General features: G+C 43.8%; 1 protein-coding gene across 6 annotated transcripts in view; it reads left to right on the top strand.

Annotated features, from left to right (window-relative positions):
• Positions 1-17,037, top strand: part of LOC310796498 (A-type potassium channel modulatory protein KCNIP2) — a gene marked incomplete at both ends in the record, with an annotated part of 190,741 nt that overhangs the window by 168,162 nt on the left and 5,542 nt on the right. For 2 of the 6 annotated variants that reach the window (XM_083658692.1, XM_083658691.1), the window contains one exon: positions 16,712-16,814. The exons of 2 other annotated variants lie outside the window; for them this stretch is intronic. In XM_083658692.1, the coding sequence (XP_083514818.1) occupies positions 16,712-16,814 (103 nt within the window). Of the gene's footprint in view, positions 1-4,158; positions 4,280-16,711; positions 16,815-17,037 lie in introns of those variants that run through there. 2 more of the 6 variants (XM_083658690.1, XM_083658693.1) reach the window with 2 other exon arrangements.

Below are 17,037 nucleotides of genomic sequence, written 5' to 3'. Positions count from 1 at the left end.
CTCTGATCAGATTGCAGTTGGATAGTGCTTAACCACATTAGCCTGATTTCATTTACACCTTGCGTTAGCATGCGTTTTGGGTAATCAGATTGCAATTGCAATCAGATTGCAATTGCAATCTGATGTATGTACAGTATGTATGTATGTATGTATGTATGTGTATATATATATATATATATATATATGTATATATGTATGTATGTGTGTGTATATATATATATATATATACACATATATATATATATATATATATATATATATATATATATTATGTATATACTGTATGTATGTATGTATGTGTATATATATATATATATATTATATAATGAAAAACATCGCATGGATGCAACTGCAACGTATCCTCAGTGATGTACCCTGGGGTCATAGGATGTTGTATGTCTCAATAACTGTCAAACTAGATGAATGATGAATAGTTTGACAGTTATTGAGAGTTGATTTGAGTTAATGAGTTATTAATTTGAGTTAGTGTGGACCAGTGATGTCACTGGTCCACACTTTAACACTCAATAACTGTCAAATTAAATGACAGACTTCAAAACCGTTTACAGTTTTCTGATATACTACTGATGTTCTAATGATACAAAGCTGGTTGAAAATAAGCGGAGTGTTCCTTTAATGAAAGGCCAACAGACTGAGCCCTCTGAATACCTCTCTCACCCTGCCTCCCATTTCCCATCTCACTCCTCTCCTGGTACTCTTTGTGAGCAGTCACACACAATTTTGATTGTATTTTTATCTCTAAACCCCATTACTTGTCCTTGCTGGAAAACGGAATATTTTTAGTACCAGTTGCCCTTCCTTCCCACTGTCTGAACCTGCAGCTTCACAACTTTCAAAGAGACACGACGACGAGACGAGTGGCAACACCCCGAGCCAAACGATTCCTGCTCTCCAGAGGGTTTCATCATAGATCTTCTATTGCTATAGAGATGGTTCACCGCAGGCTCGCTCCGCCAATTCTAACAACTGGTAGCAGCAAGTCTCTTAAATGCAAATGGTCACGTGATCACATCTCCCCAAGGCTCGTTACTCCCCCCCTCCGCCCCCACTTGTTTTCTTCTTCAAGCAGGCTTTAAAGCAGCTACGAGCAACTTTTTCGATTGTTATTAAACAGTATAATTACAATATTGATGCATCACATCTTACCTATAATAGTAGCTGAGACCAAAGCCGTGTGTATCTGAGATTGCTCCCTTAGATGATTATTAAGTCTTATGTCTGTCTAAACTCGCGTCAACAGGGGGCTCTCTAGAGAGACCGGACCGGGTAACCCGGAAGTGAAACGCAGCTGCCTGCCTACGCCGTTCGCGCTGCTTAGCAACATAACATAAACAATGTGAACGCCACGCATACTCTCGGGAACATCTCTCGTTATATTCTAACAGGTTTTTGGAAGTTATTTTGTGGTTATGGCCGAAGTGGCTGCTGCAAACCGTTTCATTTCACTTCCTGATCTGCCCTGGCCACAGACAGACTAACACTGGCCGATTCACTCGGGGTTCAAGCGAGACTACTCTGCGTTGGTCTCGTCGACTATTAGAGGTAAGATGTGATGCATTGATATTAAATTTATACTGTTTAATAACAATCGAAAAAGTTGCTCGTAGCTGCTTTAAGCAGGGTTAGTGCTGACCTACAGTAGCAAGCTAACTTGAAATAGAGATTGTGAGTTCCCAAACTCCACACAAACCACACATATAAACACAAAGCTGCCCCTTGTTAGCTCAATACAGTTGAAACTAAGATATTCCATTCAAAAAATGTATTTTCCAGCCACAGATTTAGCTACTACATCAACGAACTTCACATTTAGCTTTAGCTAATCGCTCCCTGGCCGCTAACATAAGTTCCTGTTGCTAAATCTTGCTAGAGTGTGCTGCTGACATAGAGACAGGTCTTGAACAAGTTTAATTTTCTCCTGATCTGTCTGAAAAATGCCATTTTAGTGTCAGAATATTCAGAAGACATGTGGCTTCGGAGAGTGGGCAGAATATTTACTTGAATGAATATGTGGGCGAAGGCTCCTCACTCCAAGCACCTCATCTCTAGATTTGTATGTCTGTTTGACAACTGCACCATGTCCTCTACTGAGAAGATTAGACAAGCATGGCAGGAGGAACTTGGTACTGATTTATCTGACATTATATGGGAAAGGAGTCTGTCGGCTGTACAACTCTGCTTAGTTAATAGCAAACACCAGCTGATCCAATTTAAAGTCACTCACTGTCTCCACTACTACAAGCATAAATCACACAGGATCTTCCCTACTGTCTCACCACTGTGTTTGAAAGATGTCAGGTATCAGAGGGAACACTATCTCATGCCTTTTGGTTCTGCCCTTCACTGACGCAGTTCTGGGCCAAAATATTTGACTGGTACTCTAAGGCCTACAAAATAACCCTTCAGCCAGAGGCAGAACTCACCATCTTCTGCTGCTCAGAGTTTTCTCTGAACTTCCCTACAGCTGTTGAACAGTCTCTGACACAGAGGACAACTGTTGCTAAGAAACTAATCCTGAAGGAATGGAAGTCCCCCTCTTCACCCTCTTTTCAATTGTGGCTGGCGGATATGACCGGTTGATAATGTTTTTTGTTTGTTTTTGTTTTCTTTTGTTTTCCTGTGTCTGAGCCTGTTTGTCTTGTTCGTATGTTTTAAAATAAAATATTGGAAAAATATATATATATATGGGGGCGAAGGGATCTGTCATAATCTGAGATCACGTTGACTTTTCCGATTGACTCCAATAGACTCTGACCTGCTGAAAACCTCCTAAGTGGGCGTGTCCGTGGAAAGCCATGGGCAAAACGCACGTGCCAAAATGGTCGGTTTAATGACGGTTTAAACGGTCCAGTTTACCACATGTTCAATGCAGGCTTGCGTCCATCCAGCACTTCTGCATCACTTTCCATGTCTGCTAAGGTCCCTCAAGTCCACGTCCTCACATCATGTCCCACCTCAGTGATATGTATGTATGGAAGCAAGACTCTCACATTTCATTTCATACTTAACATTCGTGTCCTGTCACACGTTCATGGATCGCCTACAGTTTTTGTGAAGTGTTAGCTGAGATTGAAAATACATTTTACTGCGCTGCATTGTTGAAAGAGGTATACGGTATGCTCAAAACTACAGTATAAATCAATAACCCCTAGATGTGATCCCAGTTAAGTATATTCCACATGGCGTGTGTGTGTGTGTGTGTGTGTGTGTGTGCGTGCGCGCGTGCGTGTGTGCGTGCATGCACGCACACACTCAAGGGAGATTGCCACATCTGTGAGTTTGTCCACAGTAACCACTGCTTCGCCTCTCTCTCTCCCCCTCTCTCTCTCTCCCTCTCTCTCTCTCTCTCTCTCGTCACAGCCTCCTCCCTTCCGTCTGCGTTCCTCTCCTCCTTCCAATTTTCTCCCTCATTTTCCCCCGCAACCTCTTTTCACCCACCATTCGTTTTGGCTTCCATTCCTCGCAGCTTATCCCCCTGGTCCTTGTCATCTCATCCTTTTCACACACACCCCCTCACCTCCCCTCCCCACTCCTCCCGTTCCCTTCTCTCTCCTCCCATCTCATCTTCTCATTCATTCATTCATCTCCATCCTTCTCTGTTTCCCCTCCTCACCTCCTGCTGGTACCTTCTCCCTTCACTCACTGACCCAGTTATGCACGGGGAGGGAGACGACAGGAGAGTGACGGGGGTACGGAGAGAGAGGGAGGAGAGACAGAGAGTGGAGAGAGTTTGAGAGTCAATAGCTGAAAAGAAAGAAGCAGAGAGAGCAGGAAAACAATTGCCATCAACCTGCCAGGGTGCACAGAGCATCCGGCGGACTTCACCTGGAACTTAAACGACCTTTGACAGCCAGGAGGCAGCGGTGGGCTCGGCGAGTCGACAGTCCTGCTCCCAAAGCGGCAGAAGAAGAAGCAGCGGCGAGAATAACAATCTACCTTCAGTGGAGAGACCGGGCGGGGAGCCGTGTGGAGTTAGGATGGCCAAATACCGGCGTCTAGTGGCAGACTGAGAGAGCACGGGGCTACACAGGGGACCCAGGCTGGACTGAGCTTGAAAGGGGGGGGGGGGGGGTCGTTTGCCCCCTGGGGGGCAGAGGAGGATTTTTGGTGACAGAGAGGAACGAGAGTTTGCCCAGGATGCACCTGTTCAGAGAAAAGTGGGAGATGGAGGGGCTGCTGACGGTGGGCATCCTCTTGGTGGTCTGCAGCTCCCTCAAACTGATGCACTTTCTGGGACTTATCGACCTCACCACTGAAGGTAAGAGAGAGACAGAGCGAGAGGGGAGGAAAGACCGGTAGAGACACTGGGTAAGAAGTCATGAAACAGACAGGTAGAGACACTAGGTAAGAAGTCATGAAACAGGAGGTACGGTGGTGCAGTGGTAAGCACTATCGCCTCACAGCTCGAAGGTCGTGGGTTCGATTCCCACCTGGGCCGATGTGAACACTGAAGGAATGCGTGCCCGTCCGCATGTCCTCGAGTGCCCACCACCCGGGTGGGGGTCGGCAAAATGGCCTTTCTGTGTGGAGTTTGCATGTTCTCCCCGTGCCTCCCGGGGGTCTCCTTCATATAGGAACCCCCTTCACAAAAACATGCAACATCCTGGTTGCTTATATGGTTCCTCCTCTGATCGTTAAGGGCGCCTGTTCAGAGGGAGGGGAACTGGTTGGAATAGCGTGAACCTCCCACGTGCTATGTCCTACCGGTGAAGCTTCCTCGGGCAGGTGAAAAGAAGCGGCTGACTTGACTGCCCATGTCTCGGAGGATGCATGGAATCAGTCTCGGCTCTCCCCAGATCGGCAGAGGATGGAGAAGCAACCAGGATTGAGTAATTCAAATGAGCACTAAACGGGGGATAAAAATGGGATAAAAAAATCGTGAAAAAAACATAAAAAAAAAAAAAAAAAAAAGAAGTCATGAAACAGACAGGTAGAGACACTGCGTAAGAAGTGATGAAACAGCAGAGAAATGTTCCAACTCGTATGACTCAAAGTGTGAGTATGTACATGCTTTGCTGTGTTTGTGTTTCTCTTTATTGCATGAGGTTATACTTGACAAAGTAGTTGGCCTAATTCCTTCACGTGTGTGTGTGTGTGTGTGTGTGTGTGTGTGTGTGTGTGTGTGTGTGTGTGTGTGTGTGTACGTCTGAGAGAGAGAGAGCAAAATATTTGGGTCTGTACAGTGTGGCTATATCTCTTTTTACCTCATTTGCACATTTTGTGCAGCACTTGAAAATCAATACTTTGTGACACAAATTAGATTGAAATGTATTAAGAACAGAAGTTGCATGAATAGTTTATTATTTATTTATTTATTTCCAGAACAATACTTTCCATTTGGGAAAAGTCATGCTCTGAAATCCATCATTCATCATTCAATGCATTCAATACACAAGCATGGAGTCGAGTTACCTCCACCTCATCTTTAACAAGCGCAACCCTTTTAGACCTCTCTCCCCAACACCACCCATATAGCTTCCTAGCCACTAATCCTAACCACCCCTCAAATCCTGACTCTCTAGCACCTTCCTATCCATAGCTACTGCCCTTTAAACAGACAAGACTGTAGTAGATGGAAGGTCACATGTTCGATCCCCACAACATTTTAGATGTTCTCTGTCGTCACTAAATGGTACGGCTAAATGGTACGGCATCGTGGGCTTATGAAACTCATTCAAGCCCCATTAAATAAACTCAAAAATGCATCATCATCATCATCAAAAGCAAAGCCGTTTGTTATTTTAATGTTGACATTATGAAGAGAGAGGTTTTTGCAATTACGTCCTGTCAAAGTGCATGAGCCAGGGAATGAACTCTGCCTGGACAATAAACCCAGAAAAAACGGTATAACTGACATTAGTCACTGTTTTTCTCAATTGCTTGAACACATTTGTCCATTTAGAAGTTACATTTTCAAAGACCCAGATAACCTAAGTGAAACAAATTGAAAATAATGGAAATATATATATATATATATAAATAAATTAAATTGAACTCAATAACTTGATGAGATTACACAGAAATATTACATCATCAACTGAAATCACTTTGTTTATCAGTTCTGTTTGCACTAGCATCAACAAAACATTTAGTTAGCACAACATTATCACAGTGAGGGCGATGCCATTTGAAGTACATTTTGAAAGTGCCAACGACCGGTTTGGTCGGTTTTACCTGCTGGAGCTGAAGATATGAATGCATCAGCCTGTCCCTAAGAGTGGGGACACGTCTATAAGAGATAATAGGAAGTTCAGGGAAAGCTTTAAGTGTCACACTCAGTGATGGACCAGTCGCTTTCACAGATTGACGTGCAGGCTGGCATCTGATGTTCTTCTTAATAAGAGTGTCAAGTGACTGTGCTCTGCAAAAGACCTGGGGCCGGTTGCACCAACTGGTCTTACACTGGTCTTAAGCTAAGTTGGTCGTAACTTTACGACCTAACAGCTACGCCGGTTGCACCAAGACGACTTAAGCCTTATTTTCACTAAGACCAGGCGTAACTCCTACGCCTCGTCAGGAGGAGGCGTAGCAGAGATCTCCGCGGAGACCTTTTTGACCGTCATCGTCGTAACACCGCCAGTTCGCCGTCTTTGAAAGCACGACGTTAGATTATAACTAACTAGTTGTGTGGCTTAGCCTTCCCAAATGTTGCCGTTACTTTTTTAGAATGTAATACATAGAATTGGGAACGTTACATTCAATTTCATTCAGACTCCCTGACACTAATCGCCGCCGCCATTTTCCCCCGGGGCTTCCACAGGAGGAGGGGGGTGGGAGGAGGGAGGGTGTAGTGACGCACATACAGTAGTGGGTGACGGCGCGAGGCACATGTGGGCCAATCAGAGGGCATTCCCCGACAATTCACATGAACGCGCATTGCTACGACCAGCGTAGTTAAGACCAGAGTAAGCCGTGTTGGTGCAACAGGCATAAATCCACTCTAAAGACTGGTCTTAACTAAGACCGATGTAGGAGTTACGACCAGGCATAGTTAAGACCACTTGGTGCAACCGGCCCCAGATGAATCACCCTGTTTTCTTCAGCTTTGTAACCTCTTTAGGAAGAGTACCTCGTGCAACATCATCCTCAGAGCAGATACGTTTCACCCGCACCACCTCAAAGATCACTTCCCATATGGCCAACTCCAACATCGCCTACGACGTATTTGGAATTGGTGAGACAGGTTTTGTTGAACGGGCTGAGGCCATGTCCAAGAGGTTTTCAGGTAGAGCTTACAAACCTAGCCCTAAGGCTCTTTCTATGTTCGTCTCAAGACTTCACTGTAGTAAGAGCCCTCACACCGACCATTCATTTTTCGTTAGCTAATCTGTGTTGGACATTAAACTCACCTTATTTCTGCACTTTGAAGTCACAGGTAGGGTTGCATGGGGCAACCTTATTATATCGGAAGCCTATTGTGCCAAAAAGTGAGCGGTGGTTCTATTAAAAAGACAAAGTTTGACGAGAATCACAGAGTTGCCTCTGAGTCCAGACGAATGCGCACTGGCATCATTAAGTCTTCTACATACATTCTGCGATGCATTTTGGACAGACCACAAACGCTCACTTTTTGGCGCAACTAGGCTTCTGATATAATTTGTAAACTCAGAAATGCTCAATACTAAATTCAATAAACTTAAAAAGCAACCAAAGGAAAAGTTATGGGTGGAAATATCCCCCCATAAAAACAAAACAAAATAAGTTTAAATACTCAGAACTTCACCTTTAGTCCATTCGTTCCTGACGATTCGGCCACAGGTTCTCATCAACATTGTATCCATCCACATAAATGAATATGTGATGTGCCGCTTCAGCTTCAAGCTCCATTATTCTGTGAGAAAAACATAAATTCATAACGCTAATTATTCTGGTTGCATGTAACTTATATGCTGTGACAAGGCATTATAATAAATCGTTAACATGCACATACTGGAGTTATTGCCTCCTTCATCTTATCAGAGTTTCTTTCACAGCTGCTTATCATTCTCACATGGTTTTGGGTAAAGTGCTCGATCAATAGCAGCCCATCTCACACGGTGGAGAGTTCTAAATGCTCCCTGCTCTGTAATGAGTGCTGCCTGGATTTCGTCTGATTGCAGTGTTTGCAAAATGCCACGGCCATGTGGCGGCATACCAATGGCAGCCTCCTGTTCAGCATGAAAGATCTCTCCTCTCCCACCAGGGTGCGCTAGTCTGTGGATTCGATCAAGTCAACGCAAAAAGCATGTCAACATTGACATTATGACAGTTAAATATCGATCAAACAACTGCATTGCTGTAGACACAGCTTGTTCTGCCAATATGGCAATACAGTAGGGATGTAACGATAACCGGTTTTAATGATAACCGTGATGGAATTTCTAATGATAACCGTACCATTTCAAATTGTCATTATCATTAAAACCGTGGTACCGTGATTACAGTGCTTTGAAAAACATGGTAAATAATGTCCATCATCAACTAAAGTTGGCAACAGTCTCCCAGATGCAGATGCGCAGCCTTGGAGAAATGATTTCAGTGAGTGTATCAATCCTTTTTGGGTCTGAGTTTTCAATATAAAACGTTGTCAAATGATTTCAGTGAGTCTCTCAGTACTTTTTGAACATTTTCAGCAATTTTTTACGATAACCGTGATAATTTTGGTCACGATAAACGTGATGTGAAATTTTCACATCTCTACAACACAGTCAAGCTGAAATACACAGTGGTATACAGTAACATTGTGACTTATCTATTCTCATTCAGAAAAAGACAGTAGATGTCACAGTGGTCCCGCTCAGAATGTGCTGGACTCTTTGTCCAGCCTCTCTAAAGGACAAGTCATGATTGATGACACGGTCAATAATAACTGTTGCCCGCATTCCATTTGAATCTTGGAACTGTAAATGCCAATGACACAAAATGTAAACGTGGAATAGGTGAAGAACAGCGAGTTTGGAGTTTTTTGTGTCTGCAAAGTCGACTCTGTCTGGACAAACTAAAGTGATTTATGCTCTCATCACCGCCACTCAAAAAACCAATTTCAACTTCAAAGGTTGTAGAACAATTTGATCACAAATCGCTCCGATGACAAGCAAAGGTTGCGTCAGACTTTCTCATCGTCTGTCATTTTGATGGACAGGGTCGTAAAAATTCTGTCATAATCAATTATTATCCATCATTTAATTTATTTTATCTTAATGAGACATACCCTATTTAATAGCATTTAATTTTCAAAACCAATCGATCACAAATAACATTTAATATACAGAAGAACAACTTAGTTTATGCAAGAGAGAAAAGATGAACAGATAGCCAATTCCCCCTGCTGCTCCACACACTTTGCCGATACGGGGATAGTTGTATACGAGCAAGTTTCCTCCAATACATGTGCAGTCGGCAGCTGCTTCTTTTCACCTGACAGCGAGGCGCTTCACCCGCAGAACGTAGCGCGTGGGAGGATCAGGCTATTCCCCCCAGTTCCCCTCCCCGCGAACAGGCGCCCGGATCCCCGCAGACACGGCCACCTGTGCCTGTATGCCCCACCAAACTGGAGGCAACACGGGGGCTCGAACCTGCGACCCTCGTGTTGGTAGGCTAGGCACTGAATCTGCACTACCCGGACGACCCTTCAGACAGAGTTTGGGAGTCGGGGAACATTTCTCGCAGGGGGGTGATCAGAAGTCAGCAAGACTCTGTGAACGTGGGGCGAACGTGGAACTGCTGCACCGGTCACAGACGTGCTCCAGGGTGCAGAAGGAGGAGCACACGCTGTGGGGTTTCCTCAAGCGAGTGCTTGCAGGATCTGGAAGTCCCACGTTCAGAGGATCTTGCTGACTTCTGATCACTTCCCTGGGAGAAATGTTCCCCCGATGTCAAAACTCTGGATGAAGTGGCGCTGGTAATTCCAGTCTCCAGTCTGACGACAGACGGCCTTCAGATTTTTCTGTCATTATAAGATAAAATCTGTCAATGACGGAAAATATTACCGGTATATGATAACGTGACCTCTGATGGCAAGGAGCACAGTTACCCTACCTGACTGTTACTACCTGACCGTTACTACCTGACTGTTACTACCTGACTGTTTTCAACAAAGCATTGTTTTCAACAACGCCACAGCTCTTAATATTAGATGCAAATTCTGCATGGAGTGTTTTCCTGTTGCTAAATCTAAATTTCAAAACAGCTGCAAAAAGTACAACAGCAGGCAGACAGTAGATGTTTCTGTGCGTGTGTCTTCAGTTCTGTGTGTGTGTGTGTGTGTGTGTGTGTGTGTGTGTGTGTGTGTGTGTGTGTGTGTGTGTGTGTTACAGAGAGAGAAAGACAATAGAGAGAGAGAGAGAGAGAGAGAGAGACAGACAGACAGAGACTTAGAGTTGACACACGTCTTGTAGAGTGTGCTGTTTACCTCTCTGTGTTTTGGGTGGTGAAGACAGAGAGATCTGAGGCTGTCATCTGTAAGCAGCCAGTATTTCATGACAAGATCTTAGCTCTGAAGGCATCTTCGTCCACTTGTCTCCAAATGGAACAGAAATAGCCTCTAGCACCATTTCTGTTGCAATCTGGGTGCCAGAGAGAGACACATTCACCCAATTCTCACCCTGTGTGAAACCTTAAGGACCCACGGTGTTAATAATAAGATGAAAAGGTTTTCCCAGATACAACAGTCACCCTCAAAGAGACACGCACACGCGTGTGTGTGTGCGTGTGTGCGTGTGTGCGTGTGTGTGTGCGTGTGTGCGTGTGTGCGTGTGTGTGTGTGTGTGTGTGTGTGTGTGTGTGTGCGCATGTGTGTGTGTGTGTGTGTGTGTGTGTGTGTGTGCATGCATGTGTGTGTGTTTCCCACTGAGATCTCTATTCTAAGAGACATCTGCATGACAGCAGCAGCACATTTCCTCAAAGACATAACAACAATCAACACATTTCATGATCAGTAAAGGACAATCAAAAAGCAGTGGCAGAGAAAAGGAGAGGGAGACAGAGAGGAGGAGAAAGAGATGTAGCAAGAAGACGGTGTGACAGAGAGAGGAGAAAGACTGACTCAGTCCTAACACAGTCGTCTTCATCAGAATGTTGACAATTTAGTAGATTCATCTTGCATTGCCCTAATAACAACTACTACTTTAAACTGGGTTAGAGTAAGGAGTCCTTCTTTCTTCTGGCTATTCCATGCAGAGGTGATGGAGATCATGAGTTTTTTTTGTGTGCGTCTTGGTTTAAATAAAGTTTAGACTCCTCCCACACAAGCTTTGCATCTGCAACACTAACAATCACTGCTTGCCAGGTTACTTTAAAAATGTAATCTATTACAGTTACCTCATCCAAATTGTAATCAGCTACATAATTCAAGGGGGTACACAAAGTCAGTAATGTATTCTGATCACTTTTAGGTAGGCTACTTTGATGTTACTTAAGGTATAAAGGTAGAGACAAAAAAAGAGACAAAATTACAGAAAAGTTTTTCACGTTTGCAAACTTTTTTTTTTATGAAGACACCTGCTATAAAAAATAGACTTCTGAGTTTCTTGCTTTCACTTTCAAGTATTCCCAGAAGTAGGGATATTGTTCTAATATTTCTCAAGTATCTGTAATCAGAACACATCTCATTACTACCCAACCCTGATATACCAATAAACATGAATTTGCAGATGTAGTACCTTTTACTGTTATTGGATTTAAAATTATTGTATCCCTGTACTGTGGTTTAAGGTCCATATGGGAAACGATAAGGTACTTACACACACACACACACACACACACACACACACACACACACACACACACACACACACACACACACACACACACACCCTGGGGCAGAGGGCTGGGCCTGTGGTAGGTGGCTGGATGTTTTAATCTGATGCCCGTTGAGGCTGTGCCTGGACCAGCTCCAGTCCCCCAGCAGGTCAGGACCACCGCGTCTGAGAGAGAGAGGCTCCGGGGAGCAGAGGGGAGGGACACACAGGAGCGGACAGAGAGCTAGAGAGGCACTGAAGGAGGTAGCCTACTGTGGTTGTATCATGGAAACACAGGAGCGGACAGAGAGCTAGAGAGGCACTGGAGCTACTGTGGTTGCATGGAAACACAGGAGCAGACTGAGAGCTAGAGAGGCACTGGAGCTACTGTGGTTGTATTGGTTCTTCCAGTCCAGCATCATGGCCTTCATCCTTCAGACCGCTGGGGTCCTGCTGAAGGGGGTGAAGGGATTGTTACCATGGAGACGCAGAGGCAAGAGTAAGTGTGTGTGTTCATATTATGGGTTTTTCTTCTTCTGTCTGTGTTGCATATTATAGTGCTGTTGAGAGGTTTTTATGCCTCCGCCGGCAATAGCCGTGGCCGGTGGCGTTATGTTTTCAGGTGGTCCATTTGTCTGCCCATCCATCTAATTCTCGTTAAGTTAAAGGAACACTCCGCCAATTTTCAACCAGCTTTGTTATCATTACAAAATCAGTGATGTAATTTGCGTATGAATGACATCACCGGTGCACACCTAAACTCGAATCAACTCTCATATAACTGTCAACTATATGAATGCCTGCAAAACTGTTGACAGTTTTCTGATATACTACTGATTTTGTAATGATACAAAGCTGGTTTAAAATTGGCGGAGTGTTCCTTTAAGTTATCCGTTATTGTCATCCTCTGCATTTTTGACCCATCCTCTACTTCCTAGTAGAGTCTACTAGGAACCTTCCTACAACTAGGAGCAGTGGGGAGTGTTAACCCTAACTTACTGCACATGTCTTACATACATGTTAACGAAATATCTCAGCAACGCCTTGAAGGAATTTCATTACATCTGGCACAAATGTCCACTTGGACTCAAGGATGAACTCATTCCATTTTGGTGGTCAAAGTTCAAGGTCACTGTGACCTCACGTCCGTCCCATTCTCGTGAACGCAATATCTCTGGGAATTTCATCACATCTGGCAAAAACATCCACTTGGACAAGGATGGACTGATTACATTGTGGTTGTCAAAGGTCAAGGTCTCTGTGAAGAATTTATATTATGACAAAATGTCTGACAGAATTTCACACAAATGTCTAGTGATGACATTTTATATCCAAAAGTTCACAGGTCAACTTCACTAATGTTTTGCTCACCACTGTAGCTGAGAAGAATACCATCTTGGGTCATTCTACAAATAGGTGGAAGTGCTGTCGCTTACTTTTGCACACATCAAAATCATATAATAAGAATGTGAAGTGACGTCTGTGGAGTGAACAGAGTTGTGTTCGGCCACAGCTCTGCCATTTTACATGCGATCACGCTGAATCTTTCAGGAAGTGTAAAGAGCACCGCTGCGGAGGACCTGATGGAGCCAGATTTTTTAATTAGGTCATTAGGGCCGACTTAACACATTGAGTGCCAGCGACGCCATATGGCGTCAAGAGAAATTTACCGTACGCTGCCAGCGACGCCAAATGGCGTCAATAACTCCAAATTCATATTTTGACGGGGGAATGTCGATCTAAGCCTCTTACATCGCCTCTTACAATATGGGAGCTATTGAATGTGTCTAACCTATTTTACAGAACCCTTAGGTGGCGACAGTGCTTACCAGATTAGAGAATGGCCAGGAGAGAAGAGAGAAGAAGTCATGAGGAAACGGAAATCGCAATGATATGCATGAAGCGTCCATAACGTTAGCTGTGCCTGTGAACAGCAGTCATCTGCTGCCGCAATTGAGCCCCATCCGTGTCCGCTGCGATAGCCCATCCATATGATTTAGTTGCCGACATGGCGACACCAGCGTCTTTCTGAAAAGTACATTATTCTCAGCTGGGAGCCGGGGACACGCTGTAAAAAAGCGGGGGGATGAAGCGGACTTTTCAGTGCAGATCAAACAGAGCAAACCACTGCGGAGATACTCCTCCCACCACGGAGGAGAAGGAGGGGGGGGTGGGGCACGCAGGGCACTACTACAGCATACAATCATTGACAGTACACTGACACACCCAGGCAGCAGGCTCGATGCATAGAGCAAACAAGCTAGAATAGGCTATCTGATGCCCACCAGCAGTAAATCAAGACCAGCAAGAAGGTGTAGGGTCTGCGCACGCAGGTTCTTTTCAAGAAAATAAAACAATGCAGGAAATTTTGTGTTTGAATATTGTTATGTTACACAAAAAATGAAAGCTTAGAATGTGTAGTTTCATCCAGAAAAAAAAAAAAGTTGATATCTTCTTTCTTTGTGGAAATATGGACTTCATTATCCAGCATGACCCCATGAAAGTGAGCATTTTGATGTTAGACCAAGCTGTATACTAATATTTGTAGAAAATAAACAACACATTCTTTTGACATACTTTTTCCCGCAGGTAAACTAGACATTCTAACCTTTCATTTCAGCTATAGCATTTTGTTCAACTCAAAGCAGAATTCATTCTGTCGCCTTTCTAACATAAAGATGTGATCATCTCAGAAACTAATTTCAGCATGCTCTTTTCGGTCGAAAACACTCTTTTTCAGAGGGGTGTATTTCCAAAATGGAACGGTTTATAAACACACTTTTTTTTTTAAATGAAACAGAAGGGTTCAAAGTTTCATTGAGGCTATTGGTTGTCCATATAAGAGGAACACAAAAAATGATATGGCTATATTAAAATGCATTGCGGCCTATGTGGCACAGTACAGCAACCTTTTGCCCAAGGGCCGTGGCACTCAAAGTGTTAATGGGCAAAAATGAGTTCCAGAGTGGAGGAGCCCACAGGTGAGCGTAGTTTGAATCAGCCAGTGAACTCAGGAGCAGCACACAGGTGAGCTGAGTTGTAATCAGCTACTGAAGAGGACTATGAAAACCCTCTGGGGAGAGAGAGGAGAGGCTGCATGCCAACTCTGTGAGCCATGCCTGACTAAATGGCCCGTCACACAGGGACGGGTATTCAACTAGTCCTTTAAGTTAACCTAATAATCACATTATTATGAGTCCACTTCACTTCCTCTTCCTGGATGCAAGCTCATTGGTTTTGCTGATATCGAGCTTCAGGTGATTGTTGTTGCACCATGTGATGAAGCTCTCTATCAGTCCTCTGTAGTCCTTGGTAAAAATAGTCTCTGGGTGAAGAAGACAGCATGTTTCTCACTGGAAATTATCCACTGGACACATACATGGCAAAGAAAATACACTCAATACCTTTTATTAATTTCCTTCAAAGTCTTCAATCACTACATATTTTATTCCATTCATTACTTTATCCTAGAAAGTTTAGAGCACGCTTCACGCGCTCATTTCCAGTATTTCCAGCGATTGATTGATTTTTGTGTGTGATCTTGTCTTTCTGTATTGTTTTGTCTTCTGACTGTTGATGTGACCGCGACACTGCATACTTACACTTAGTACAATTCCTCCTATGTAATCTGATTACCCACTGTGGCAAAACAAGTGATTCTGAATTATGATCATATTTTATGAGTCTGCACAGACATGGATGGAAATGGCAACTTGACTTGTTGGCGGAGGCAAACAACCGCAAGATGGCCCGGCAAAAGATGGCCCGGGCTCTACTGCCAAGAGACACACTGTGTGTGTGTGTGTGTGTGTGTGTGTGTGTGTGTGTGTGTGTGTGTGTGTGTGTGTGTGCGTGTGCGTGTGTGCGTGTGTGTATGGTGGTATGGTAGACACACTCTGGGTTCTGGTTAAAGTGGTCTACATTTGGATCAGAAGTGGATCTAGCAGTACATCATTCATCTGGCAAATTAGATTAAATTTTTAAGTAAAATGAAGTCCTGTTTAAGCTGATTGTGAATGAAACCTATTTGCTGTTTGACTTTTTTTTTTTTTTACTTGACTTGGCTTCCCACATGTCTCCTACACTAGGTTGAATGTGGTGTGACATTAGATCCAGTCTGATTGGGGACACTGTGTTCTAGGGGTCTCTGTGACATCTCCAGTTTTTGAACTGCTACTCGTGGTCTCCCATCCCTAAGCCAGGTCAGCAGGCTACCAGTTTGAGACGGCATGATTCAGTCTGTTGCATGTGGGTGTTTTGGATTTTCTGTGCATGCGTACAGTACAGATGTTACTCATCTAGTCCTGCAGCACTGCTGCCACTTGCTCTTTGTTAAAGGAACACTCTGCCCATTTTCAACCAGCTTTGTATCATTAGAACATCAGTAGTATATCAGAAAACTGTAAACTGTTTTGAAGTCTGTCATTTAATTTGACAGTTATTGAGTGTTAAATTGTGGACCAGTGACATCACTGGTCCACACTAACTCAAATTAATAACTCATTAACTCAAATCAACTCTCAATAACTGTCAAACTAGATGAATGATGAATAGTTTGACAGTTATTGAGAGTTGATTTGAGTTAATGAGTTATTAATTTGAGTTAGTGTGGACCAGTAACACTCAATAACTGTCAAATTAAATTACAGACTTCAAAACCGTTTACAGTTTTCTGATATACTACTGATGTTCTAATGATACAAAGCTGGTTGAAAATGGGCGGAGTGTTCCTTTAAGCAGGGGGCTTTTGTTAAGAACAAATACAACTTAAATAACAAAAGCCCCCAGTGCAGCAATGTGAAACCAAATGAGCAACATCTGTATGTGTGTGTGTGTGTGTGTGTGTGTGTGTGTGTGTGTGTGTGTGTGTGTGTGTGTGTGTAACAAGTGAATTGTTGTGTACACGGTGTGTGTGTGTGTGTGTGTGTGTGTGTGTGTGTGTCTAACCTCTGTGCTATGGTTGGTGATTGCAGGTAATCCTTCCAACAACCAAAGTAAAAAAAGCATAAAGCAGCGATTCCTCAAGATGCTGCCGTGCTGCCAGCCCTCTGCTGCCCCCTCAGTCAGTCAAAGCAAGTGCTTCTTCACTCTCTATACACACACACACCCCCCCGCCACCACGTGCTCAGCCTGCTCAGTATACACACACCCCCCCCGCCACCACGTGCTCAGCCTGCTCAGGGATTGTAGCACCCAGTAATCATTTCCTGAACATGTAATAAAATTTGCACTTAAGTTGATCAAAAATGTAATAAAACCCAATGATGTAATAAAATGTCTTGACTGATATTGTAATAAC

This window comes from Poromitra crassiceps (genome assembly GCF_964638095.1).
Source record: "Poromitra crassiceps genome assembly, chromosome: 22".
Classification (NCBI taxonomy): Eukaryota; Metazoa; Chordata; class Actinopteri; order Beryciformes; family Melamphaidae; genus Poromitra; species Poromitra crassiceps.
The sequence above is the reverse complement of the archived record's forward strand: the minus strand, read 5'-3'. Positions and strand labels throughout refer to the sequence as shown.